The following is a 25,052-nucleotide window of genomic DNA, read 5'->3' on the forward strand; positions in this document are numbered from 1 at the left end:
GCTGTGGATTGCTAATATTTCTGGAATGTTGTATTCATTAGAGCTACATCTCTTCTCTCTCTCTCCCTCTCTCTAATTTGGAACTATTGATTGGTGTTTCGTTCTTTTTCCTATTCAGTTTCTTCTTATTTTGCAAAGTTGACTATATTGAGGTTCCTTGAATAAATGTGGCTGAGTTGGCTAAAGGAGGTGCGCGAAGAATATTTTATCGAAGGGGCAAAGTTGTCTTCTTGCTTCAAAATTCTGTATACATGTATTAAAAATATCTCCTTTCGCTTCGCCCTCCTCCCCGCGGCTCTATTTATTCTCATTCAATTCGTCTAATAGAGGGTTAGGGTTTCCTCTTTAGCTGCGGCGTCTTCCATCCTTTGGAACAAGCCTGACAAACAAGGTATGTGTGAGTTGTACATTTATTTGCTGCTTCCTCTCAGTGTGATGGCACAGATTGCTATTCAATGCCTATTTTTCTGCCTGTTTGAAAAGTTGGGTTTTTCTGCAACCAATTTCTTTCCACACTTCCCTTTATTTGAATCCTGATATTTGTAGGTGAGGAAACTGTTGTTGAGTTCCTTGTGATATTAAACTTGGGGATAATTTAGTATATCTGTTTTGTAATACTTATATTACTTGGAATTGTTTGATTTGTGAAAGTTTATCTGCTAATGGAATGTCTCAGGGAGTGGATCTCATGTTGCAGATGTAGTAGGGTTCCAATCTGAAAACCCATAGAATAGCGTCGAAGAAAGTTGTTTCTTGGATCTATTTGTAAAGCCAATTGTGGTGCCATGGATGATATGTGTGAAAAAGAAATGCCTGTTGACCCTAATTTAACGTTAAATCGTAGCGAAAGATCATTCCAATTCGATGTGGAAAGTGATCCACCAAATAAAAGGGCAAAGAATGCCATTGAAAAGATGCTTTACAAGACAAGACCGTGTTTCCAATTCCGTGCTGGCTCTTGTCCATTTGCTGAAAATTGTGAATTTGCTCATAGTATGGAGGAACTTAGGGAACTGCCTCATAGTCACAAGGAAGAACCGATGCGCTTATCAGAGCAGCCAAGGGAGGTATCTCAGATACCAGTTGTGGGTTTAAATGAAGTAAAACATAGACCTAGTTCGAGGCAGCTCTGCAAGGGTTTTTTGTCTGCTGCTGGTTGCCAGAATGGTGAGAAATGCCTTCTCATTCACAATGAGCATTATATGGAAAGAAAATCTGCAGCAATATGTTTACTTCCTGGCTCTGGTAGTGGATTTAAAAGCAGTGGAAGTAGTTCAAATTGGAAAGCAAGGCTTTGTACCAAGTGGGACTTAACAGGGATGTGTGTTTATGGAAAGAACTGCACTTTTGCTCATGGATTTGCAGGTATCATTCTTTACCATTCTCAGTCCCTAGTTAATGCAATTCATATTCTGCTGTGATATTGTTTGAGTTGCATTTATTAGTGTGCGTGATATTTCCTTGTTGACATTACATTGCAAATGTTATTATTGTTTCTTTGGCTTTGCATTTTGCACTGGTATTGAATATTTCATCAAATGTGTTAAGCATATAAGCTAACTTGAATTGACTCTGTGCTACTATATATTATAAAATGTTGGTGAAGAACAAACACTATGTTTGCTTCTTCCTTCCTCATCTTATATGGTGCTCCCACCCTTATCTCTCCAGTCTGAATATATCTATTAATGCCTATTGCCTTGGCAGAGTGAGTAATTTCCAACTTCAGCTCCAGATTAATACAGCTGAAAGATGGATATAGAAGCATTAGGAAAATTCAATGATAATGATTGTTCATTTTCTTGTTTCTTTCTTTGAACAATTATCCCATATCAAACTAGCAATTTTTTATAGAAATCCTTGTCTATCTATTAAAGAAAAGGGATTGTGACCTACCTTTCACTCTTCTACATCCAGACTCTTCCCTTGAGTTGGTCAGTGCAGAATTGGTTTTGTCCAAAAACATGATCTTCGAAACCACACTAGAGCTTGCAAAACAAGGAGTTATTAGTTACATTTCTCTTGTTCTTTGAAAATGATAAGGCTCCATTTGGTACACGGAATTGGAGCCTTCAATCCTGTTTGGTATCATAAAATTTCTGGGATTTCGAATTGAATAACAATTCCAAATCCTCTAATTCCACAATTTGAATTCCATATTAAAAGTAGTGGAATTCCAGATATTTATTAAATTCAATTCCAAATCCTCCAATTCCATAATTTGAATCCATATAAAAAGTAGTGGCATTCCAAATATTTATTAAATTACACACACATATGCTGCACAAATTCTTACTCACACACTGCACATGCACTGCACACACACTGCACACATTTTTACACACCCTGCACAAATTCAACTTTTTATATTCAATTTCATATCAATTATTTCATTTTGCGAAACAAAGGATTTGGAATTGAATTTTCATAGAATTCCAATTCTAATTCGGTGTACGAAACGTACCCTAAGTATTTGTGTTTGATTGAGTTTTGAGTTGATAACGAGGTGAAGGCCATGTTGAACAGAGCTGCAGCATTACCGTGGACGGCAAGAGAAGAAAGAAGATAGTGGTTCTTCAGCTTTGGGTGGCAATCAGGTGGCGTCAATACCAGCTAAAGCTTGTGTGGGTCATGTTCCTTACGCATATCATGTTGGAGTTCCACCACGAAGGCTGTCTGGTGAGATAGCTATCCAGAACTGGAAAGGCCCGGACAAAATTAGCAAAATTTATGGTGACTGGATTGATGACCTCAACTAGGCTTCCCAGTCAGGCAAGGCAAGCTCCACATTCGCACAACCGGCTTGTTTGAAGTCGAGCCTTTTAGTTTTAATTGTTATGTTATTGTCTTTGAATAAATCCCTTTTAAACATTGATGCCCATGCCCATGCCCATGCACTACAGACTACAGTGGTCCTGGCTTGCACTACAGACTACAGTGGTCCTGGCTTTGGATTAACGTTTCGATTGTTCTACTCTTTATGTTTGCATGTGCAATTTCTTTAGTTTTGTGTGATTTATATGCTATTCGTTTATTTGTTGCACTGAATATAGGTTGTTCTTCAAACAATTTAAATAAATAAATGGTATATGGAGTTGGAATTTGGAAATACACCCTTTTTATTCAAATTTCAACATATTTATGTACACTGGTATTTATAATGATCGAGTACTGCACTAATCTTATTTTAAATTTTTTATTACAACATCCAGTTAAATTAATTTACTAATAAATAATACTCATTAAAAAAACTATATAAATTAAAAGGAAATAAGAAAATTATTTTAGTAGTGCATCAACTTAAATGATTGATTTTGGATCGTACTAGATATGAAGTCACTACAACAATTGCACATTGGATTTAGACATTTAGTGGTTTGATATCTAAATTGATCCAGAAATTTGATCTACGTAGTGGCAGATTTTGCTAAAAATAAAGAAGTTATAATTTAAAATTATGAGGAAAATAATACGTAAAAGTGTGAAATGAAATGAACGTAATTAGGGCACCCGCAACGCGTGCCGCCGGCGTTCCGCGTGCCGTTCCGCCGGAACGGTTTCGCCGCGGAACGCGTTGCGGCGCACCGTTCCGCTCCCATTCCGTTCCCATTCCGTTCCGCGTGCCGACGGCACGGAACGCGGCACGGCTTGTGCCGCCACGCGCTCGGGCGAAGTGGCGCTCCCCGCTTCGTGCGTGCTTCCCACTCGCCGGCCCGCGAGTGGGACACGTCAGCGATGACGCAATAATTAATATTTTTTAAAAAAATATATTTTTATAAAATTTTTTTTTAAACGGTCATATTACCGTTTTTTTAACTTTTTTTAATTTTTTTATTTATATTTTTATTTTCTTATTCTATAAATACACCTAATTTATTACATTTCACACACAACTACACATCTACTCTTCCTAAACCAACATCAATTCCTCTCCAATTTTCTATTTCAATCTCCTTCACAAAATGTCCGGCGACGGGAATTACGGCGGTGGCGGCTCCGGTGGGTGGGATCTCAACGCGTTCGGCGATTGGGAGACCATGTACAACACACTAGGTGGTTCCGGGTCGTCGACGCCGGGCACCCAGGGGTCGGCGACGCCGGGTGGGTACCAACCACCCACTTTCGATGTGGATGCCTACGCTCGACCACCCGGCTCGCGGCTTTCTCAGGGTTTGTCCCAGATTCGGGAGGATATCCCCGTAGAACCCACCCAGGGAGGAAGCTGAGGCGGTGGAAGCTCTAGGGCTGCGTCTGAGGCACCCGAGGAGGAGGTGGAGGAGGAACTGGAAGATCTGGGCCGGCATCCGTACAACAACGAAGAAACTAAGGCGGTGTACACCGCCTGGCTCACCGTCTCGTACGATCCCATCGTCGGGAACCAACAAGCCGCCAAGTGCTTCTGGGAAAAGGTCCGTGATGTCTACCACCAGACTAAGCCGAAAGGGGCCCGGAAGCGCAAATATACAATGCTCCGTGCTCACTTTGGCCGAGTCGACGCACAGGTCAAAAAATTTTGCGGCATCTACGCGGCCGAAGCGACGAACTACCAAAGCGGAGCTTCGGGCGCCGACATTCTGAGGGCGGCTTTGCGCGTCTTCTACCAGGACACCGGCCTACAGTTCAAATATGTTGATATTTGGCAGCTCGTCAAGGACGAGGAAAGGTGGGCCGGCGGTGTCAGCTCGAGCTCGGGCTCAACCTCAAAGCGCACGAAGCACACGGCGAGCGGCCGCTACTCGTCTGGTGACACCGGTGAGGCCAGCGAGGGTACACCGCAGGTGTTTGGGGGTACTGGGGATCCAACGCCCGACGAATACGGGGGATCCAGCCGTGGGCGCCGTCGGCCGCAAGGGACGAAGGCGGCGAAGACGGCTAGAGCGAGGAAGGGCCGAGGCGAATCAAGCCAGTCGGCCTCGGGATCGGGCTCGCGGGGAGGCTCGGACACACTTACGGTGGCGTACATGACCGCCACAATGGCGGACACTTCCCGCTTCTCGTACGCCCAATTCACGGCCTGGTGGAACGGAATTGTGTATATGGCAGCACAACTTGGCCTTCCGACTCCCCCTCAACCTCGACCGCCTCCGGAGGATGATTCGCCGGCGGAGTAGTTTTTTTATTTTCCCACGTTTAATTGTGTGTTTTTTATTTTGTGTTTTTTATGTTTTTAGGATTTTAATTGTGTGCTTTTTTTATTTTTTTTAAAGTTTAAGTTGAATTTTTTTTTTAATGTTGTGTGTTTTTTAATAAAGTGTGTTTGTTTTTTATTAAAGTGTGTTTATTTAAATTGAATTGGGTTGGAAAAAAAAATGAAATTGAATGAATAGTAATTTAAGGAACGGTTAAGGAACGGTTAAGGAACGAAGGGTTGCAGGTTCCGTTCCTTAGTTAAGGAATGGAGTAAAAAAGTACAGTGGGGCCCTCAAATAGTGGTTTAAGGAACGGTATAGGAACGGTATAGGAACAGCGTCGTGGATGGCCTTATAGATGGAAAAAAATGATAGTATGTTCGAAATAAAGCATATGTCACTCATTAATTGGGTGACGTGTAGACGTACGTGCAATGTCAGTGCTCTGCTGATGAGCATCCGTACTCAAATGGGCCGAAGAGAATGCCTTCATGGGAGTTTGATACCCAAATGTTAGTTCATTCTGCAAATCCACTTTGTATGAAGTCCGGCCCAAACTAAATGGGCCTAGACAAATCCGAAGCCCGCAAAAAATCAAATAGCAACTCCTCAACGCACGAAAGCGTAGTTTCATTCATCCATTTGCTTCTTCCCTGATTCTCCGATGAGATTAAATTGATAACTTCAGAACCCACCCTTTTCCTCAGAAGGTAAACTATCGACTTGATTGATTTTGCAATTTGGATCTTTAGTGTAGTAGCATTATTGTAATTTGATCTGGGTATTTTTCGATTGAATTTGGGTTCTCTTTGAGGATTGCATTGAAGTTTTCCCCTTCATCGTAAGGATTCTAAATTTAATGGTTGCCATGCTAGGCGATAGGCCTTGTAGATGAGTGATAAGGATGGAAGATTGGAATTTAGATTATACTTTATATACTTCATTCTATGAATTTCTATGTTTCTGAGTCAGTCCATCATGATTAAATAGGAATGCGGATTGGTTATCACATGAGGATTGAGTCGGTTTGCTGATGCCACTTCATTTTCCGGTGGTTTTGTTGAGCTCCTTCAATTTTGAGTTATCATTGCAAAAACTAGTTAATTGTTTTAAGTCAATTTAGGTTAAGATAGAGAGAGTATTGCATGATTTTTCTTATTCTAAGTTTATATGATTGTGGGATTTTTGCTTGATGTGATGATCATTCTGATTTGGTATTGGTATTGATATTTTATTTTGTATTCTATTATTATAGAGTAGGAAAAGTATGGATTGTGTGGAAAGCTTTACAAATGTGGATTGCTCAAAAATGGAGACAGATTCCCTTCTGAAGTCTCTTGAACAATCTCTGATACCTGGAATTCCGGATGATGTTGCACTTTCTTGCTTGGCAAGAGTTCCTCGAAAGTATCATTCGGTTCTCAACTGTGTTTCGAAAAGATGGAGGTATTTGGTCGGCAGTGAAGAGTGGTTTTGGTACAGACTGAGTCATCACCTGGAAGAGACATGGATTTATTCTCTTTGCAGAGACAAGTCAGAGCAACTTTGCATATATGCTTTGGACCCTGATCAATATAGAAGAGGTTGGAGGCAAATTCATGGCCCCCCAGGTAGCTTCCTGAGGAGGAAAGGTGTTGGGTTTGAAGTGTTGGGGAAGAAAATTTACTTGTTTGGAGGTTGTGGTTGGATTGAGGATGCCACCGACGAAGTCTACTCTTATGATGCTTCCATAAACACATGGGCTAGAGGCGCTCCCTTACCCACTGCTAGGTATTTGTTTCATTGTTAACATTGATCATGAAATGCATGTCATTAGTTGCTGCTGGAAATGAATGACTTTACAGTATATTCTTGTTTTTTTGTGGTTATAATGTTTCCATCCATGTGAAGATTATTCGAAATAAGAGCTCGTGATTTGAAATACTACTCCATGATCTTGTCACAACACTACTCTGTTTCCCTGTTAAATTCTGGATATTATTTATCATCCAAGACCCCATTAGTAACATCTTCTTTTGGCTTGTGTTGTAAGATTATGCGAATTCCTATTATTCTCTCTCTCTCTCTCTTTCTCTTCTATGCTCATTTTCATGACTGCAATAATGGAATTTGAAGCTAGCATAGCACCATGAATCCCTTACTAGGAATTACATGTAATTGGTTGCTGATATGAGGATGTTCCGTGCTCTGCATTATCAGGTGCTTTTTTGCACATGAAACACTAGATGGGAAAATCTATGCTATTGGTGGGCTCGGATCAAAATCAAGCGATCAGCATTCCTGGGATATATACGACAGCCAGACAAGTTCTTGGAGTTCTCATGTGGATAAAAATGTCATACCAGACATTGAAGACTCAGCTGTCATGGATGGCAAGATTTACATACGAGCCCGTATCTCAGCTTCATCATCCCAATTGAATGCTGCTGTATATGATCCCTCCAGTTGGACATGGCAACAGGCTGATAGTGATGTGGCATGTTGGTGTGGTCCTATAGTTGTGGTAGATGGTATCTTATACATACTAGACCAAAACTCGGGAGTGAGATTGATGATGTGGCAGAAGGATACGAGAGCGTGGATTGGTCTACGGAGATTCTCCGAGCACCTTGTACAACCCCCCTGCCGACTCGTGGCAGTCGGGAAGAAAATGTTTGTTGTTGGGAGAGGGCTCAATACTGTGATGTTTGATGTTGAGAGTGCAAGCTGTGTAGATGGTGTGCTAGTGAGTTCTTCTGTCTTGAAACTAGATTGCGTTGATGAAGTGATAAGTTGTAAATCATTGGCAATTTGAGTTTCTTCCCATGACCAAATGTAATCTCTATCTTTGTAAAATTGTTGCACATGTTAAAGGAGATTTGTTATGAAACAGAATTTGATATCCCATTATTGTTGAATGAGCTTTCTTGTCCAGAAATTTATTATTGAAAAATATTTGCAGAAATTCATGTTTCAAAATCGATCAATTTCCACTCCTATTATTATTATTATTGAAACTGGACCGGACCAGGCAATCAGACCGGTTAGACTGCGAATCGGTGATAAGACTGGTTCAGGTGTATGCGAGGGAGATTGTATTAAATCGAATTGAAAGAACTAGTATTAGAATTTTGTATAACTCAAATGTAGTAGTATATGTTAAACTTCTTTTCAGTTTAATTGAATTATGTACTTTATCTAAAAACAAAAGGCAACTATGGAAAAACTAAACTAACTATCTGCGATAAGATGAAAGCTGAATAGAGCAATAAGTATAACTATGAAATAAGGATAAAAGTTCGATTTTGTCCATTTGCTGGAGCGTTTATCAAAAAGTATCTCACCGTTTAGATAATTATCATTTAATAATCATCATTTTCATTTTTGGGAATAAAATGTTCTTTAAAAAAATTTGATGATCGGAATATCAACATGACAACTGAAATTACATATCGATTATCCAAATTACACGTTGATTACTGAAAATTACACAACGAGAATCGACGTTTAATTTCAATTGTCATGTTGATATTTCAATTGCTAAATTTTTTTTGCAAGGCATTCTTTTCCCAAAAATGAAATAATAAATGATGAGACATTTTTAAATAAACGTTTCAAAACTGGAAAAATAGACGATTTAACCCCTAAATTAATTTAATTATGATAAGGGAAATTATAGCACTCCATTTGTATATCGATTTGTCAGTAAGTACATTTTTCACCAATCTCAGCCGATTTGGTCTGATGATTTTTCTTCACTGATATGGAATCCTAAACACAGCAACTAATTTATCACCAACAATATGTATACTCAAGCGCTCCTTCTTCCAATCCCCACTCCCACCCACAACCCCTTAGTTAACCGCCTACACAGTCTAACAATCTCACCGAAATCAAGATTTGGGTTCTGCATTCCTCCGAAAAGGGTGTCCGAAACGAAAATCAGTTGGGGAAAGTTGGGTGTGATCAGGTGCGGCGAGACGCCAGCAGTTGAATTCGACGATGGGTATTACATGAGGCGTTGCGTTGAGCTGGCGAGGAAGGCGATTGGCTGCACCAGTCCTAATCCAATGGTTGGTTGTGTGATTGTCAAGGATGGCAAAATTGTTGGAGAAGGTTTCCACCCAAAAGCTGGTCAGCCTCATGCTGAGGTCAACCTCCATTTTCTTCTTCTCTCTTTTATGACTGCATTTTCGTTGGACATGGAGTTTTCAATTCTAATTTCATTTTCTTTTAGCTGCCAAGTTTCAATAGTTTGTGCATTTTGATTATTGCTTGTTGTTTTGATGAATGATGATGAGGGCACTACAGTAGTATCCTTTCAATGTTATAGATAATGTTGATATATTTTTTGGGGGTGTCTTTTGTGTTTATGTTCTTGTGTGGAAAATGAGTTGGTTTGCTTATTGGTGTTAATTTGAAGTGTTTTCCTTTGGTTTCTGTTAAAGGCTTGATTTTTTACCGACTGGTCCGAAATATTGAGTTTCTGAAAACCGAATTATATCGAACTGATCTATGTTGCTGTTTGTATAAACAAAAAAACTAGTGATATCTGCCAAAACAATTAGGTTGTACATTAGCATGAAAAATGGTGTACTAATTTTGACTTGGTATTTACAAGTTTGGAAATTGATTGATTGATGTAGTGACTTTTCTTTTCCCTGGAGATTTTTCATGTTGATTCCTGATTTATCTACTTTCTGTATGTTTTTATGTATATATATTCTTGTGAAGAGTCTGATTAGGGAAGGTATAGGTTTTTGCATTGAGAGATGCGGGCGATTTGGCTGAAAATGGAACAGCATATGTGAGTTTAGAACCTTGTAATCATTATGGAAGAACTCCACCTTGCTCCGAAGCATTGATCAAAGCTCGTGTGAAAAATGTGGTGGTCGGCATGGTGGATCCTAATCCCATTGTGGCTTCAACAGGGGTGAAAAAACTGCAAGATGCGGGTATTGAAGTGACTGTTGGAGTCGAGGAGGAACTCTGCAAAAGGCTCAATGAGGCTTATATCCATTATATGCTTACAAGAAAACCATATGTTACGCTGAGGTACTTTCAAGAATCTTTCTTGATTGATTGTATTATAGAACTACCCTCTCCAGTTGATCAATGCTAGTTTTTACACGAGATAATTGCTAAAAATTGATTTGTGTGACAGGTATTCCATGTCACTTGATGGGCATTTGCTAGATCAGCTCGGTGAAGAAGCTGAGGAGTGTGGCGGATACTATTCAAAACTGCTGCAAGAATACGATGCTATCATAGTTTCTTCTTCTGCATTGGCTGAGAAGTCATCTATTCCCATTTCCAAAGAACCCGGAGCCAATCAGCCTCTTAAAATCGTGTTGTCCAAATGTTGGAATCCCCTGATTAAGATTCCTTCTCCCGAAGATGATGCAGCTTCCAAACTGTTGATAGTCACTGAGAAAGACAGTGCTGTGCAAGAAGGAATCCAAACACTATTATTTGAAAAAATAAGTTTACTTGAAATTCTTGAACACTGCAAGAATCAAGGACTCTGCAGCGTCTTGCTGGATTTGACGGGTAACACTCTGGATTTTGAGGATACACTGAAAGAGGGATTTGAGCAGAACTTGTTCCAGAAGGTGGTGGTGGAGGTGCTGCCAAATTTGGGAGGCGATCACGAGAGATATCTGAGTAATGTGGACCTAAAAGGAAAGGTGAAGAAATTGACATCATCTGTGTATGGTAAAAGTGTTCTACTCGAAGGATATTTCTGATCATATTCTCCTCTTTGCGCTGATAATCTTGTTCAAGACGACGTTTTGGTGTTGTGACGATGTAAGTGGAGGCTGCTGCTACCTGCAAGTCTGATTCCTCCACGCATCTACTGCTGCCACCGGTAAAACTCATGGCTCCGCCGAGCTTGTCATTGATGACTTCATTGTTAACTGTTGCATCTCAGATTGTAGATTATCATGCTGCATTGTTGTAAGCAGTGTGGGAGCCTTGAAATAAACTATAGTGATCAAATCGTGGTTATAAATTCTTATGTATTTGTGTTGTGTGGGCAGAGAGAGAGAGAGAGAGAGAGAGAGTCGTTATATTGGCTATTAGAATCCTGACACTTTCACCAAAGAGATAGAATCCAGCCATTTTTGCCAAATACTCATTGTTTAGATAGAGAAATAAGACATGCTCTTTTTCTATAACCAATTATAAAATGGAGTTTTTAAATATTCCCTCCCCGTTCCTATACAACTGATTGATTTTTTTTTAGCATAAGATTTAAGAAAATGGAGTAATATTTATTAGGTTATGTGAAAAGAATAAAGTAAGAAAAATAAAGAAAGAATAAAGTATGAGAATAAAATGGGAGAGGGTAAATGTACTTTTTGAGGCAAAAGGCTTAAAAAATCACAAAGTGTGATCAAATGCTAATGTATTGTATTAACTTTTAAAAATGACTAATTAAATTATAACTTTGACAATTTTCTGAATTGTCTCATAGAGTTGTATTTAATGAGAATTGAACATGATGTTAATGTTGGAAACATATGACGTGAAAGCCGGAATGGGGCATGATATGAACGTAATACATCAATATTCCAAAAGCCAAGAAGCAGCTCAATTCTGGCTTCCACGTCATGCTCAATTCTCCATAAATTCAACTCTATGAGCCAACGCATTTTTTAAAGTTACATAATAACACAAAATTTGATCAAACTTTGTGAGTTTTTTTGGTAATTTAGCCTTATTTTTTACTCCTAAAAATAGAAATTAATCATTTTTAGTATTACAATTAGACTATCCTCATCAGTGACCCTTACACAACCTAACCTCAATCAACTTTTTAATAAAATACTCATTTCTCTTTCATCTACATATACAACCCCCAACTTATTAAAACTTTTACCTCCATCAATGACCACAACTCAACCCCAATACATAATTTCTTTTTTCATATACTTTTAATCAATATAATTTTATAATTTTATTCCAATACATTAAAAAAACTCATATAAAATTTATATAAATTATTTTATAATTCAAATTGTATAAATTTTTATTTTATAATAAAAATTAGTACACATTAATACTCGTAGTGTCGTTCATCATTAATTATATTTATAGATAATAGTAAAAATGAAATAAAATACTTAAATTTGTAATTCTAATTCAAGGTGGGAAATCTGAAACTCACGGTCATAGGCTATATACTCTATAGTAGTACTTATTATAGTATTATTTGGGATTTGAGGATCGAATTTCTGATTAAATACATTTTAGAGGGTCAATGTGAGATTTTAGACTTTTAGTACATACTGTATAATATAAATAGTCCCTTCGAAAATTTCACCGAAAATTTGAATTCCAAGCATCAAGATTTGCACAGGTTTACTAAAATTGGTACGTGAAGTGAGAGGGAGCATCAATGGACGAGCCGAAACCCGTGCCCCAGAGCAGGAAGAGACCTCTTCCACATTCTCCCTATTACAAGATGCGTCAACTTCTCAAAGACCTTCGCCCCCATTTCATCGACGTCCGGTTTTTTCTTGCCAATTCCTCTTTTTATTTTATCGATTTCTGTTGCCGTCTTTCTTTATCCGCCGTCTTGTTTTCTGTTCTTGCTGAAATAATTTGTCTCCAACGCAATGTTAAAGTAGTTCGCGTGTATCTCGATGTGCTATCCTATCATCCTATGGTTTCTTGAGTTTCAATTTTCAGCATAGACTAAATTCGTAGCCTTCAATTTGCTTTCTCAGCATAATGGTTAATATTTAATTGATGACTGTGGATGAAATGTTAGATTCTTAGTTGAAATTGGAGCTTCTTATTTTTCTTGAAAAGTAACAACTGTTTTTGAAGAGTAGTTAGAGCTTGATCTTTTTGAATCAGTAGACACTAATGTTACATTAAGCAAAGGGATCATTGAAGAACATTAACATAATTTACAAACGCTCTTTGTTTTTTCCCCTTTCCACAGAAACATGCAATTACAATAGTCAATAGTGCTTGTGTGTGTCTGCAATGCCGCGGTGCTTTGGGAACAGACAGATTGGGAAGAACTAATTTTGTTTTCACTCGATATGGCTTCTTTTATTGAAGTTTCGTAAGCTTTTGAAGAGGTGCATATTTGAGGCATTTATCTTTTTGCATGAGCATTACAGTGAATATTAAGAATAAACTCAGTTTTTGGATGGATTAGATTTCCCTATGTATGAGTATGACAACAAATGTTTATCTGGTGTGGAGTGTGGACTTGGTTATTTCATACTACTAGAGATTGAAAATTTGGAATATTAGTTGGAAGTTGCTCCCCTAAGGAGACTTATTCTGTTTAGCCATTTTCTTTGTTCAATTTTATTAAAGTGGTTGCAGTGGTATAGAAACTGCTTATTATGTGAGAGAAAATGGAGCTTAATTTTTATGAGTATATTCAAAAAAAAAATTGCTGGCTATGGTTTGTAGTGTTTTATAATATATTAAGAGAGAAAAATTCACATTAAGTTTATTGTTGTTAACTAAGCTAGTTAACACCATTTCTAATAGTACCTCCTAATATTCTTGTAGAGAGTGAGCTCATTAAGCGCATGGCCTGATAGTTTTGTGATGTGTGCAATCTTGCAGGTGCTTAAGACCCCTGACTTTCGAAATTGCCAAGCAGCTGATGAAATCCGTCAAGGTATGGTTCTCTTTTTTGGTGGGTGGATTGATTGACGACACCTATCATCGTTATTGACTTTTTTTCACTGAGAACCCTTCCATTTTCTTGCATCGTCACTTTGATTTCTTCAACTTGTACATGAACGAGTGTTGATTTTCTTCATAGCCACAATCATTTTTTTCGTCTTTACTTCTGCATCTATATAGTTTCAAATCCAGTCTAGTGCAACTGAAATTAATCTGTCTGTACACTGGTTTTGTCTCCACGGTATGGTTAAGATTGACCAAAACATGCTACATTGCTCAAGAGACGGCATTTATCTCTAATGCTGAGAATTTGTACTTCACACTACTTAGTCTCCTTAACATATGTATTATGCAATGACAAAAAGAATGCAGATTATTATGCTTTTCCACGTTGGATCTCGTTATCATCTAAAAAATGCTTTGCAGGGATGAAACTTCTGATGGAACTAATACTATACCAAGAGACGACAGAAAAGGCTGTTAAGCTGGAAAAATGCAGCAACAGTGACAATGTCGATGCCAAGAAAGCAGTGAAACCTGTTGACAATCCTCTGCTGGACGATGTTATGTCTGCCCTGCCTCCAGAAACTCAGGAACAAAGAACAGTCATCATTGGGGGCTCTGCTTTCGGGTGGAACTTCATAACGTGCCATGGCAGAAGAGCTGTCTACTACGGGCGAACAAAAGAAGCTTTTCGGGCACTAAATCCCAAGTCTAGCTGAATATGTAACTAATGGTTGTATAACGTGTGTTAGGTAATGTACAATTTATGTCAAAAGCTACGTTTTGCAGGTTTCAATCTTAAATGTAGAGAAAAATGTTGGAAATTAGTATTGATGTATTCTGCTTTCATTCTTTGCATATCTTGTCAGCTCTAATCCTCTACTCATTAATTACGTATTAGATAAATAATGCTTGACCTGTGTATATATGACTTGGTCATTATACTAAACTAGTGTCACACCGATGCACAAACATTTAATTTATTTTATATTAATTTAAATTTACAAAAATAATACTAATTATATCAGACAACATCAATACATAGAGAACAAAATGAACTATTAGACTATTATATCAGACAACATCAAAAACAAAAATTACAATGATTAAATCAATACATTAATATAGTACAACACAAATAAACCAAATAATCAACCATCCATTCTTGCCCAAATAAACTCTAAAGAAGAATCTCGTGCCTCCATCAAAATTGCCAAAAAAAATCAGCAATGACGAATGACAAACAGAAATACAAATCTTCGCACCACCAACACTACTCATCTTCCCTTAATCGTCTTACATAATCAATTTCAGCTGAAAACATCAAAAGGATTCCCTACAACCGACTACCCTACAGCCTCCAACGTCATACATCATAACTTAATCAAAATCGATGACATTCTGTCACCTATAAAATCTACATCTATGTATTCACAAAATTTACTCATGACATTTCTACAATACAGAGATGAAATCTTAACAAAACTGACCAATATAAGATAATCAAACATAGAAATAATAAGAGTGATATACCGTGGATACTCATTGACAAAATAATCAACTGATTACATTATTTTTGGTGTAGATAATGAAAGAAAAAGTTATACATTCGACATAAAAAAATTGCTTTGAAATATAGAATGGATACTTCCCCTTTTATAACCTTCATCTACAAAGATGAATATTCAATTTATCATCATTTTAATGGATAAAAACTGTAAAGCATTTATTAGTATTTATTTAATTTATTACAAATAATATTGGACTCAAAGAGTCATGAGAAAAATGTTAAGCACTACCTGTTCCATCAATATTTTCCTTAAAAACGTATCAAAAACTGTAAAACATTCATTACTATTAATTTAATTTATAACCAATAACAAACGTCATGAGAAGAATGTTCTAGGCAATAATAATTACTGAAGTAACGTATATATGATAAATTTGTATGAAGTAACCCATAATATGATATGATAAAATTTAAATTAATTATAATGACACCCAAAACTTAAAAATATTTCAAATTCTGTCCAAAACTCGCCTTTTATATTAGTATAGATAGATATAGATTGCAAATGGAAACATATACTACTAATGAAGAAGAAAAAGTACTACTCCGTATTCACCTAATTCTTGAAACCTATAGAAACGTATATTCACTTGTCTAATGAAAAAATATATTCACTTTATAAAAGTGTTTAAAAAACATGAGACAACAATTAGTAATTGGCAACAAAATAATGATAGAGGATATACATTACGAGGTTACATTTCATAGAAACTCAAAACAATGTCTCAAAAATTAGTTCCGTACCATCACAATATTGTAAACAAATACGAATGTGTCTGAGATCATGGGAAGATATGTCTCGAAATTTTTTAATTAATTTTGTAATAATTGCCAATTTTAGGTCTTATGATGATATTGAGCAATGTATATAATATTGTGAATATTAGATATAGGCAAATTATTTTAGATTGGATTAGAATGTGTCTTATTTTCGTTATATAAACCTGTCTCACCTTGATATTTGTAAATAGCATCAAGTAACATGTAAGGGTCAATAGCTCAGTCGTAGAGCAATTGACTGCAGATCAATAGGTCACTGGTTCGAACCCGGTTGGGCCCTTTATTTGGCAAAAGTTACATAAATTTTCCAGACATAACTACAAAAAACTGTAATTCAAAATTCTACTTTTGACCAAATTTTAATTAGATCACCTAACATAGAGAGCTGATAACAATGAACAGCCCAGAATTTTACAATTAACCTTGCAGCGATTGAGCTTTCAAAGATGGGATGGGAAGGGAAGTGTAACAAGCAAGTCTGAAAACTGATGCAGCAAATGCGATCAGAAGCGTCGCATGTCTCTGGGTGGCTTGAAGTGCAGGGGATGAGTTTCTGGGGTTGCCGTCTCATCTTCCTTCCACATTTTGATTGTTTTGTCTGCCTCGCAGGTGATAAGCCTCGACCCGGTTAAATCGTACATGATGGAATAAATACCAGCTTCGCTCTCCAGCGAACCTGAAATCAACAATCCGTGAGGTTTGATGCTTCGATCAAGAAGATTTAATAAGTGAAGTTGCAAGTTATAAATGTGTGTACCAGGTTGAACAATTGTTTGTGCTTGCTGAAAATTGTGACCACTATTCCAGTCCCAGAACCATAGACTTCCGTTGTCACCTACAATGATTTAAATGCAAGGAAATAGTAAAGAAGAAAAAAACATGTGTCGTGTCATCGGACTATTATATGAAATGGGAAAGCTGGAATGAGCTGCTGCCACAAGAAGAAAATCATTCGAGGAGAGAAAAAACATATTTTCATGTTCTGTAACTCACCTGCTGTGGCCAGTACACCCTCCTCATTGACTGCTGCAGCGTTAATGATAGTTTTCTGTTGCGAGCTGCATGAAGAAAACACGAATCATTAAAACGTCCACTTAATTTAATGCAATGCCATGATAACTAGGCAATATTTGGAGGGGGAGAGTTTCTAACTTTGTATTGAAGAAAACTTACAGCATGTTGTGCATGAATTCTCCTCTTGGAAGTCTAAACTTCTTAATATTCTCAGCAGAAGCAGATACAAAACAGTCCCTGGAAGGAAATGTGAAATTAGGCCAGTATAGGGAAAAACCAAAAAAGGAATAAGTTAAATCTCTGAAAGTTGCTACAAAACTAAGAATTTTAATGCTTACTCTGTAGGATGTGGAGCCATAGCTCGTACAGATTTCTTGTGATGTGTCAAGGTTGACATTGTTTTACCTGACAGGACAAGCACTTTGACTTTAGAAAAGAGAGATGAAACAATTGTTATATCAAAAAATACAAGTGTTTTAAAAGAAATACCAGTTCTAAGATCCCACAACTTTATTGTTGAATCATGGGAACCGGTAATGACTTGTGGATCCTGCAAGAACAGTCATGCCATGAGTTAAAACATTAAATTTTTGGCTTACAGCAGATACACTAGACAAAATAGTGATGCTACTTCCAAGGTACTACAAAATAAGCACTTACTGTAGGTCGTGTGAATACTGAACAAACAGTATTATCATGCCCAGGAAGTGTACGAATTTGCGCTTTGCTGCGAATATCCCATACCTAAAATCATCACAGAATCTAAATTAGTACATCATCCCTTAAAAGAGCTACCATACTTGCATAAAATGTAATACATACCCGACACACAGAATCACGACCTCCTGTGAGCAAAATGTCAATAGTAGGATGAAGAGCCAAGCAATAAACACCACTAAGGTGACCATGATAAGAACGAATAACCTAAAAACAAAAGCAAGCAGCATTAAAACAAGCATCACAAGCCAATGGATGTACTCAGCTGAAGTAGCTGTTGAAATTGCACAACCTACCTTATTCTGCTCTAGGTCCCAGCATTTAACTAATTTATCATCACCGGCAGAAAACATGTATGTATGCTTGTTGCTAACAGCCAGACCTGCAAGAAAATTTGGTTCATATATTACTATAACCGAATGATAAAAAAAATTGAACAACACAAAAAGTAAAGGGAAAATTGAACTACCTCGTACTTGGTCGATGTGACCAGTAAGAGTTAGTTTCAATCGGCCACTTGCTAGGTCCCATATCTTCACCGCAGAAAGAAAATAAAATTAGCAAACAGAAAGAATGCAACATAATGAAATTGAGCACATGGCTTGAATGCGTTGACTTTTTCTGGAGAATGATATACTAGCTCATGACAAATATAACCAAGTAAAGATATGAAGACTTGCGAAAGGCATTCACACATGATATGACTTCAGTATTAGCACGCAAGAAGTTACAGTCCTCGGAAGTGATATAGTATCTGTATGACCTAACTAAGTATTGAGGAATTGTAACTATTGTTGTTTAGTTACTCACTTACTCCCACTTCTTTTATGTGAGTCTGTGACTGGTTTTTCTGGATTCAAAATAGAACATGAATGCCAAATCTTCAATCACAGAATGTGTTAATCTAACCTTGATTGTCCGATCAGCAGATCCTGTGCAAAACCATGTGTTACTTGGGTCGATGGCAACAGACCGCACCCATCCCAAATGGCCACTGATTACCTACAGAGATCAAAGCTTGCAATCTAAGACAAGTCAAAAGGCCAAAAGGAATCACTACCAGCATATCAGTTAGCCAAGGAAGTAGAATCTCACTCTGTAATTCTTCCAGGGTGCACGCCAAACAGGACGAGGCCATCTGCTTGGAATTCTTTCCATGATGGCAGAAGTTGACATGTTCCTGTTCGCCAGCAGAACAGAACAATATTTATCACACAAATGATGGTGCCATCTCAAATGCGACAAAGTTCAAGCTTAGTGCTTCTTAATTCAAAACTAATGACATGTTGCAATATCTGCTATTATCTCAATCAAAGTCCTTATATCTAGTTACTGATCCCCATGCTTCCAAACTGCACCATCTGAATGTTAAGAACATGAAACCATGACCAGGCAATCATGTTTAATATATTCCCTCCATTCTGCTTGAAGTGTCTCATATCTTTTGGTCGAGGGTATAATGAAAAAGGCATTAGAGTATAAAGTGTATGCCCCACATGTATTAAGAGAGGGAGAGAGAAAAGTGATTGACAAGACAACTGGATTGTTGGTGTATTTAAGTCAACTAATTACACAATTAAAATCACTTATTATAATGAGACGGTTGAAATGGGACAACTTGAAAGGGAAAGTGAGACACTTCAAATGGAACTGAGTGAGTGCTACATATCACCATATTTATATTACACAAAGAAATCAATGAAAATTATAAATAGAAGACCTTTCGGATGAGACATTAGACGGAATAATAGCTGAGCTCCTGCCTTGACCACCAGCATCCGCTCTATACCAAACATTCACAATTTCAACATCGTTATGTTACAGAAAGATGCAGCGTGCAGTGAGTGAATATTTTAAATATGGTGCATTGAGAAATGCTATAACTAATTTTCAAATCCTAAATGAAGGTGTAGTGATACAGTGTAATACTGAGTATGAAAACAAGATCTATAAGATACATACGAGCCCCTCGGTTGCCCTGTCGAGCCAATCACCAAATCCTTTGGTGGCCCTCCCATCTGCGTATCATTTGATTGTTGAGGACCTGCGGATTAGTTTGGCAGCTCAATCAACTAGGCATAGACCAAAACTAACACAGAACGAGGGAGGTAATCATGATTCATGAAAGTGTTAATATGAACTGGCTTGTGTAACTGCAACACTTCTTAACATAATCCGGAGGTCCTCAACAAACTAACAGCTACAGGATTTAAATATTGGTAATACCTGGAAGTGCAAGGGCGTTGGAGGGAGTAGGTTCTTGCTGTACTTGACTTTTTGCAGCATTAGTAGCATGTTCAGACGACATGGTCTTCACTCTTACATAATCAGAATTGAGCTACAACACAAAATACACAAAAATGAGAATCTGAATTCTTTGAAGTAACCAATACATTTGTATTGTTACTATTATATGCGATGGAGAGGGGAGATAGCTACTAGACATTTAGGAAAATGGTGTTCAACAGTTTCTACAAGAGCCTAAGTTGTATGCAACCACATTGCAGTTGAACCACACTTATCCAATTCTTAACATCTACGCCACTACAAGCAGGTAACCAACAAAGGCATTTCTCTCCTCTCCATATTAAAATAGTTAATATCATAAGGCTTTTGTCTCCAAATTAACCCTGTTCGACCCATTTGAGGGCAAATCCAAGTAGTTGGTAATGGGGGGGGGGAGTGGCTCGTGGGGTTGTGAAGCCAAGTGCACATAGCCTACTCTCAAAAGAAACATATAACAACCAACTTTTTCTAAAAACTTGCAATACTTTCCATTCTTCAGTTTTTTGAAAGACACGTTGATAGACATCTAATCTCTCCTTACAAATACTAAGTCCATCCTTTAAAATAGAAACATTCCATTTTTTTCTGTCCCTTAAAAATTGAAACTTTCTATACTTTCTAGTTTCTTTTCTAAGAATGATTTTTCTGTCTGATGAGATGCGACTCATTCTCCACTTTCAATACTTCAATCAATTTTTCTGTCTCTTACTTTACCAATTATGCATTAAAACCGATACCGTTTCTAAAGTTTCTATTTTTCAAAGACAAATGTAGTATATCATACTAGTATGAAAAAAGAGGGAACAAACATGGGTTATTCACCACTGACCTTATGACTTATTCGAATCTTCGAGCTGAAAAAACAGAAAAAGAAAAAAACTAGTAATTAGTCATAAAATTAGGGATACAACGCCGAATTATCTAATTAAATCCCGAAAATATTATTGAATCAGTAGGGTAATTTAAAGTTTCCACAAACCTTTCGGCGTCGGGCGGCGGAATTTGACCGTGTGTAGGAGAGAATAGATCGAGCGAGCGCTTTAGGGATTTGAAGCTGAGCTTCTTTAGCGACTGCGGCTCTATGGACAGCTCGGTTTCCATCGGTTCTCCCGCACTCACTCAATTGTAAAGTCTGATTAACGGTCGGCCACACGACGACAAATCAGTATACCAATGCGTATGGGGTAAGGAGTTGGGGTTTATACCATCTCCATTGGTACAACTAAAACCAAAAATACAGTTACAAATCTCCTCCAATCGTGCTTGAAAACCAATCGCATAAACGCCAAACAAATCTGGAATTGCAATCAAGTTCACATTTTATTGTGTTGAGGAAAACGAGAAAGCAAAGAGTAGAAGAATGAAACTTACCTTAAGATGAAGAAGAGAAGAAGATATTAGCTGAAGAAAAGAATAGGCAGCGAGGAAGAAGGAAAACCGGCAGCGGCGCAGCAATTCTGGAGTATGGCTGTGGGCTTTTTGTATGGATTGGGTTTTAAATTGTTTTAACGAAATTACTTAAGTTACTACTAATACGTTTAAATTTTTATTGATTTGCATTAATTAATAATAGAGGAGGGATCCATTCCTAACTCATTATCTAGTTGCTAACTACAATTAATTTAAAACCATATAATTTTAGAAATATGGTGGTCTAAAATTTGCCACGTGTAATTTTTATTTTTATTAATTAAATAAAAAAAGATAAAAAAAACTGTCAAATTAGAGTGTTGGATGAAAATGTTAATATAGTGTTTTGAAAATATAACACAGTGCTTTGAGAATATCTAACACATTGCTTAGGTCAACACATTGTTTTAAGAATAACATTCTACATGTATTATATTGACATATTTTATATACTATATTGACATTTGTTGTTGTACGAAAAAATAAAAAATTTCGAATTTTTTTTCAAATTTTGACATCGGAACATATGAAAGTGAGATCTCGTTAGAATCCTTATGAAATTATCTTTAATTTGATATATGTTATGAGGAAAAATAATTTAAATCGAGAAAGTTATATGCGTTTTAAAGTTATGTGATATTTTTCAAAAGTTAATTACAACTAATTTGTTGTAAATTGACATTAATAACCTTATTGACATTTTTTTGTTGATCATATTGACATTTCGGGCTTGATGCCCGTTATTTGAATATCTAAGGGCTATTATTTAATTGTAGTTAGCAATTAAGTATTGAGTTAACTATATAACACTCCCCATTAATAATGTCCATATGACCAACGGGTCGCAGCGCAGTTGTCAGCACGGAGCTCGGTGACCTTGAGGTCACGGGTTCAAATCCCGCCACCCGTTGGGAGACTTTCGGCCTTAATCCGCAAGCCCGGTCGAACAGGATTAGTCGAATTCCGCCAAAACCAGATTCGGTACACCTATGGTCAGACAAAAAAAAATAATGTTCATATGTATATGCCATATAAATTACGTCTAGTTAATCACCTAACCTATATTTACCTAATAATAATTACAATTATTGGATTGTAATCCGTAGATGGGTTAAATAGGTTGATATATTCTAAAGCAAATGGTTTATATCCATGTGGCCAATGAATTATAGGCTAATGATTTCAATTTAATTTTCTTAACAAATATTAATAATAACATTAATAAACATAACACAAAACGCCTAAAACAAAAATCACATTTAAAATACATAAACAATAGGGGATATGTTAAAATGACAACACCTTTTAATATAACATTATACCACCAATATCAGCCCAGGTCATTTTAGTATTGTTTATTCAAATTAAGCATCCATACCACCAATATGAGCCCTAGGTCATTTTAGTATTGTTTAATCCCACCAATATCAGCCCTAGGTCATTTTAGTATTGTTTATTCAAATTAAAATGCTTAAGGCAAATTACGAAATTTCTTTTTCTAATTGAGCAATGGAATTCTCCACCCAATTTCACGCCACTTTCCATACAATTCTCCCCCCCTTCACGTACGTCACTTTTAATACAATTCTCTAGATTCTGCAAATCACACCACCATTCTCGATTTTTGATTCTCGATTCTACAATATCCATCTCGTTTGAATTCATCTCAATTCGAGCTATTCAATCACACAATTGGTTTAATTCATCTGCATTCAGCAATTTCTCTGCAATTCTCTCCAATCAGCGATTTCAATCTGCAACGAGCTATTCAATCGCTGAATTCTCTAAATAAGCGATTTTCTCTGCAGTCACACCACAAATTCGTTTGAATATGGGTGAATCGATTATCAGCCATAGGATCTGTAAAATTCATGTTTTTTTATTAGTCATTATTTGATAATCTGCAAATTCGTCGATTATTGCATGTTTGTTGAATTCATGATTGTTTGATAATCTGTAAATTTCATGTTTTTATCTAGCTTTGTTGATATGAATTTGATTTATGATGATTATTTATTCTTATTTGTTTATTTGATTCATTTTTGGTGTAACATGTTTTTTTAATTCCGGATTGCTTTGTAATGTATTACGAATTGCATTTCTCCGAGCTTGCAATTGCATATCTGTATTACAATTGCATCGGTGAATATTGTTGTTCAAATTCGTTTTGATTCGTTTATGAACTTACTGATTGCTGTTCAAATTCGTTTTGATTCGTTTTTTAGTAAGTTCTTGTGCCTATACTCTGTTCTTTACTAGATTGATGCATTATGTTGTGCATATTGCAGTACACCATATGGTTAATTGCAGGTTTAGGAAGTTCTGCAAGCCGATTGGTGTCTGTGAAGTTGATGACTAAACCATTGCGTCTTGTGGAAAATGTGGAGAAATGTGTCCCAATGACTCTAGAAATTGTGGCAGACAAAAGGAATAAGAGAGTATTTAGTTTGTTTTGAAGTACTTGAATTTTATAGTCGTATTTGTTTTTACCAGATTGCAGTCTTACTTTATGAATATTGCAGTGTTATTATATGAATATTACATTGTTACGTGTCTGCATAATTCGTAATAGTTTTACCTTACCAGATTACAGTCTTACTCAATGAACATTGCAGTGTTACTCTATGAATATTGCAATGTTACGTGTCTACATAATTTGTAATAGTTTTTTACCTTACCAGATTGCAGTGTTACTCTATGAATATTGTAGTGTTACGTGTCTGCATAATTTATAATAATTTTTTACCTTACAAGATTGCAGTGTTACTCTATGAATATTGCAGTGTTACGTGTCTGCATAATTTATAATAATTTTTTACCTTACAAGATTGCAGTGTTACTCTATGTATATTGCAGTATTGCTAAGTAGTATTTGCAGTTTACATATTACCGTAATTAGGCCCGTCGAAACGGGTAGCGGGGATCGGGTATTTCCCAACCCGACCCGATACCCATTACCCGCAAAAATCGGGATCGGGTAGTAAAATTTTCAAAATATCGGGTATTGGTATACCCGAATACCCGAATAAATACCCGATTAGAATTGTAGAGTAGAATATTGATAAGGCCTATTTCATGCATTGGTTTAAGGGTAAAAAGTACGCTACTTGATCTGTTATTGCGTAAAAACGAGTGTTAAAAGTGCAGGAATGCAGCTTGACCAAGGCATCAAGGCTAAACTGATCAAGTTAGTACAAAGGGCGAAAAAGGCCATAAATCGGGGGGTTGATCAAAGGGGGTGATCAAGCAGTCAAGGAGGGGACCACTGAATTCCAGAGGAAGGACACGTAAAGCTGACGGTGCGCATCTTTCTGTTATCAAGGACGACACTCTAAGAAGAGGACACATGCTGATACATGAGACGCAAAGGACAAGTTGGGCCACCATTCTGTTATGAAAAGCGTCGAAGAAGGGCACGTGGCAATCAAAGAGTTGCTTACTCTCGGTACAAGCGAATATTTCCTTTATCCAGCTGAAGGACGTGCCGAGCCTATAAATAGTGG

At 37.0% G+C, this 25,052-nt stretch overlaps 5 protein-coding genes and 1 non-coding gene across 7 annotated transcripts; 5 read left to right on the top strand and 1 right to left on the bottom strand.

Annotated features, from left to right (window-relative positions):
• The first annotated feature begins 785 nt into the window (after positions 1–785).
• Positions 786–2,759, top strand: LOC121779193 (zinc finger CCCH domain-containing protein 56-like). Its single transcript, XM_042176520.1, has 2 exons — positions 786–1,365; positions 2,527–2,759. Exons 1-2 carry the CDS (start codon positions 786–788, stop codon positions 2,757–2,759), a joined length of 813 nt encoding a protein of 270 aa, XP_042032454.1.
• Positions 2,760–5,765: 3,006 nt separating this feature from the next.
• On the top strand, positions 5,766–8,010 carry LOC121792496 (F-box/kelch-repeat protein SKIP4-like). Its single transcript, XM_042190472.1, has 3 exons — positions 5,766–5,839; positions 6,385–6,899; positions 7,329–8,010. Exons 2-3 carry the CDS (start codon positions 6,397–6,399, stop codon positions 7,921–7,923), a joined length of 1,098 nt encoding a protein of 365 aa, XP_042046406.1. The 5' UTR covers positions 5,766–5,839; positions 6,385–6,396; the 3' UTR covers positions 7,924–8,010.
• Positions 8,011–8,802: 792 nt separating this feature from the next.
• Positions 8,803–11,131, top strand: LOC121792488 (riboflavin biosynthesis protein PYRD, chloroplastic-like). The gene is made up of 3 exons (XM_042190452.1): positions 8,803–9,259; positions 9,865–10,163; positions 10,273–11,131. Exons 1-3 carry the CDS (start codon positions 8,912–8,914, stop codon positions 10,853–10,855), a joined length of 1,230 nt encoding a protein of 409 aa, XP_042046386.1. The 5' UTR covers positions 8,803–8,911; the 3' UTR covers positions 10,856–11,131.
• A 1,326-nt stretch (positions 11,132–12,457) lies between these two features.
• LOC121792535 lies at positions 12,458–14,696 on the top strand. Its single transcript, XM_042190518.1, has 3 exons — positions 12,458–12,618; positions 13,707–13,761; positions 14,196–14,696. The coding sequence occupies exons 1-3, from the start codon at positions 12,511–12,513 to the stop codon at positions 14,489–14,491; spliced, it is 459 nt and encodes a 152-aa protein (XP_042046452.1). The 5' UTR covers positions 12,458–12,510; the 3' UTR covers positions 14,492–14,696.
• Positions 14,697–16,330: 1,634 nt separating this feature from the next.
• On the top strand, positions 16,331–16,402 carry TRNAC-GCA. The gene has a single exon. It is a non-coding gene; the product is annotated as a tRNA-Cys (tRNA).
• On the bottom strand, positions 16,380–21,650 carry LOC121792480 (protein pleiotropic regulatory locus 1-like). 2 transcript variants are annotated; one of them, XM_042190441.1, is made up of 18 exons: positions 21,511–21,650; positions 21,119–21,434; positions 20,969–20,993; positions 20,080–20,191; positions 19,816–19,897; positions 19,574–19,636; positions 18,949–19,033; positions 18,763–18,855; positions 18,323–18,386; positions 18,150–18,235; positions 17,959–18,060; positions 17,797–17,880; positions 17,626–17,686; positions 17,475–17,541; positions 17,296–17,373; positions 17,116–17,180; positions 16,880–16,957; positions 16,380–16,798 (listed from the first exon to the last, which is right to left on the bottom strand). In XM_042190441.1, the coding sequence occupies exons 2-18, from the start codon at positions 21,238–21,240 to the stop codon at positions 16,626–16,628; spliced, it is 1,440 nt and encodes a 479-aa protein (XP_042046375.1). In that variant the 5' UTR covers positions 21,241–21,434; positions 21,511–21,650; the 3' UTR covers positions 16,380–16,625. The 2 variants fall into 2 exon arrangements, with proteins under 2 accessions (XP_042046375.1, XP_042046376.1); XM_042190442.1 differs by having other exon boundaries at positions 21,119–21,361; positions 21,511–21,612.
• Positions 21,651–25,052: the final 3,402 nt, after the last annotated feature.

This window comes from Salvia splendens, chromosome 2 (genome assembly GCF_004379255.2).
Source record: "Salvia splendens isolate huo1 chromosome 2, SspV2, whole genome shotgun sequence".
NCBI lineage: Eukaryota > Viridiplantae > Streptophyta > Magnoliopsida > Lamiales > Lamiaceae > Salvia > Salvia splendens.

Coding starts and splice junctions, on each gene's coding strand:
- LOC121779193 (XM_042176520.1), top strand. CDS start 786: ATGGATGATATGTGTGAAAAAGAAATGCCTGTTGACCCTAATTTAACG. Junction 1,366..2,526: donor TTTTGCTCATGGATTTGCAG/GTATCATTCTTT, acceptor CATGTTGAACAG/AGCTGCAGCATTACCGTGGA.
- LOC121792496 (XM_042190472.1), top strand. CDS start 6,397: ATGGATTGTGTGGAAAGCTTTACAAATGTGGATTGCTCAAAAATGGAG. Junction 6,900..7,328: donor GCTCCCTTACCCACTGCTAG/GTATTTGTTTCA, acceptor CTGCATTATCAG/GTGCTTTTTTGCACATGAAA.
- LOC121792488 (XM_042190452.1), top strand. CDS start 8,912: ATGTATACTCAAGCGCTCCTTCTTCCAATCCCCACTCCCACCCACAAC. Junction 9,260..9,864: donor CTGGTCAGCCTCATGCTGAG/GTCAACCTCCAT, acceptor GGGAAGGTATAG/GTTTTTGCATTGAGAGATGC. Junction 10,164..10,272: donor AAACCATATGTTACGCTGAG/GTACTTTCAAGA, acceptor TTTGTGTGACAG/GTATTCCATGTCACTTGATG.
- LOC121792535 (XM_042190518.1), top strand. CDS start 12,511: ATGGACGAGCCGAAACCCGTGCCCCAGAGCAGGAAGAGACCTCTTCCA. Junction 12,619..13,706: donor TTCGCCCCCATTTCATCGAC/GTCCGGTTTTTT, acceptor GCAATCTTGCAG/GTGCTTAAGACCCCTGACTT. Junction 13,762..14,195: donor AGCTGATGAAATCCGTCAAG/GTATGGTTCTCT, acceptor AATGCTTTGCAG/GGATGAAACTTCTGATGGAA.
- LOC121792480 (XM_042190441.1), bottom strand. CDS start 21,240: ATGGAAACCGAGCTGTCCATAGAGCCGCAGTCGCTAAAGAAGCTCAGC. Junction 20,994..21,118: donor CCGCCGCCCGACGCCGAAAG/GTTTGTGGAAAC, acceptor CTGTTTTTTCAG/CTCGAAGATTCGAATAAGTC. Junction 20,192..20,968: donor AGATTCGAATAAGTCATAAG/GTCAGTGGTGAA, acceptor TTTGTGTTGTAG/CTCAATTCTGATTATGTAAG.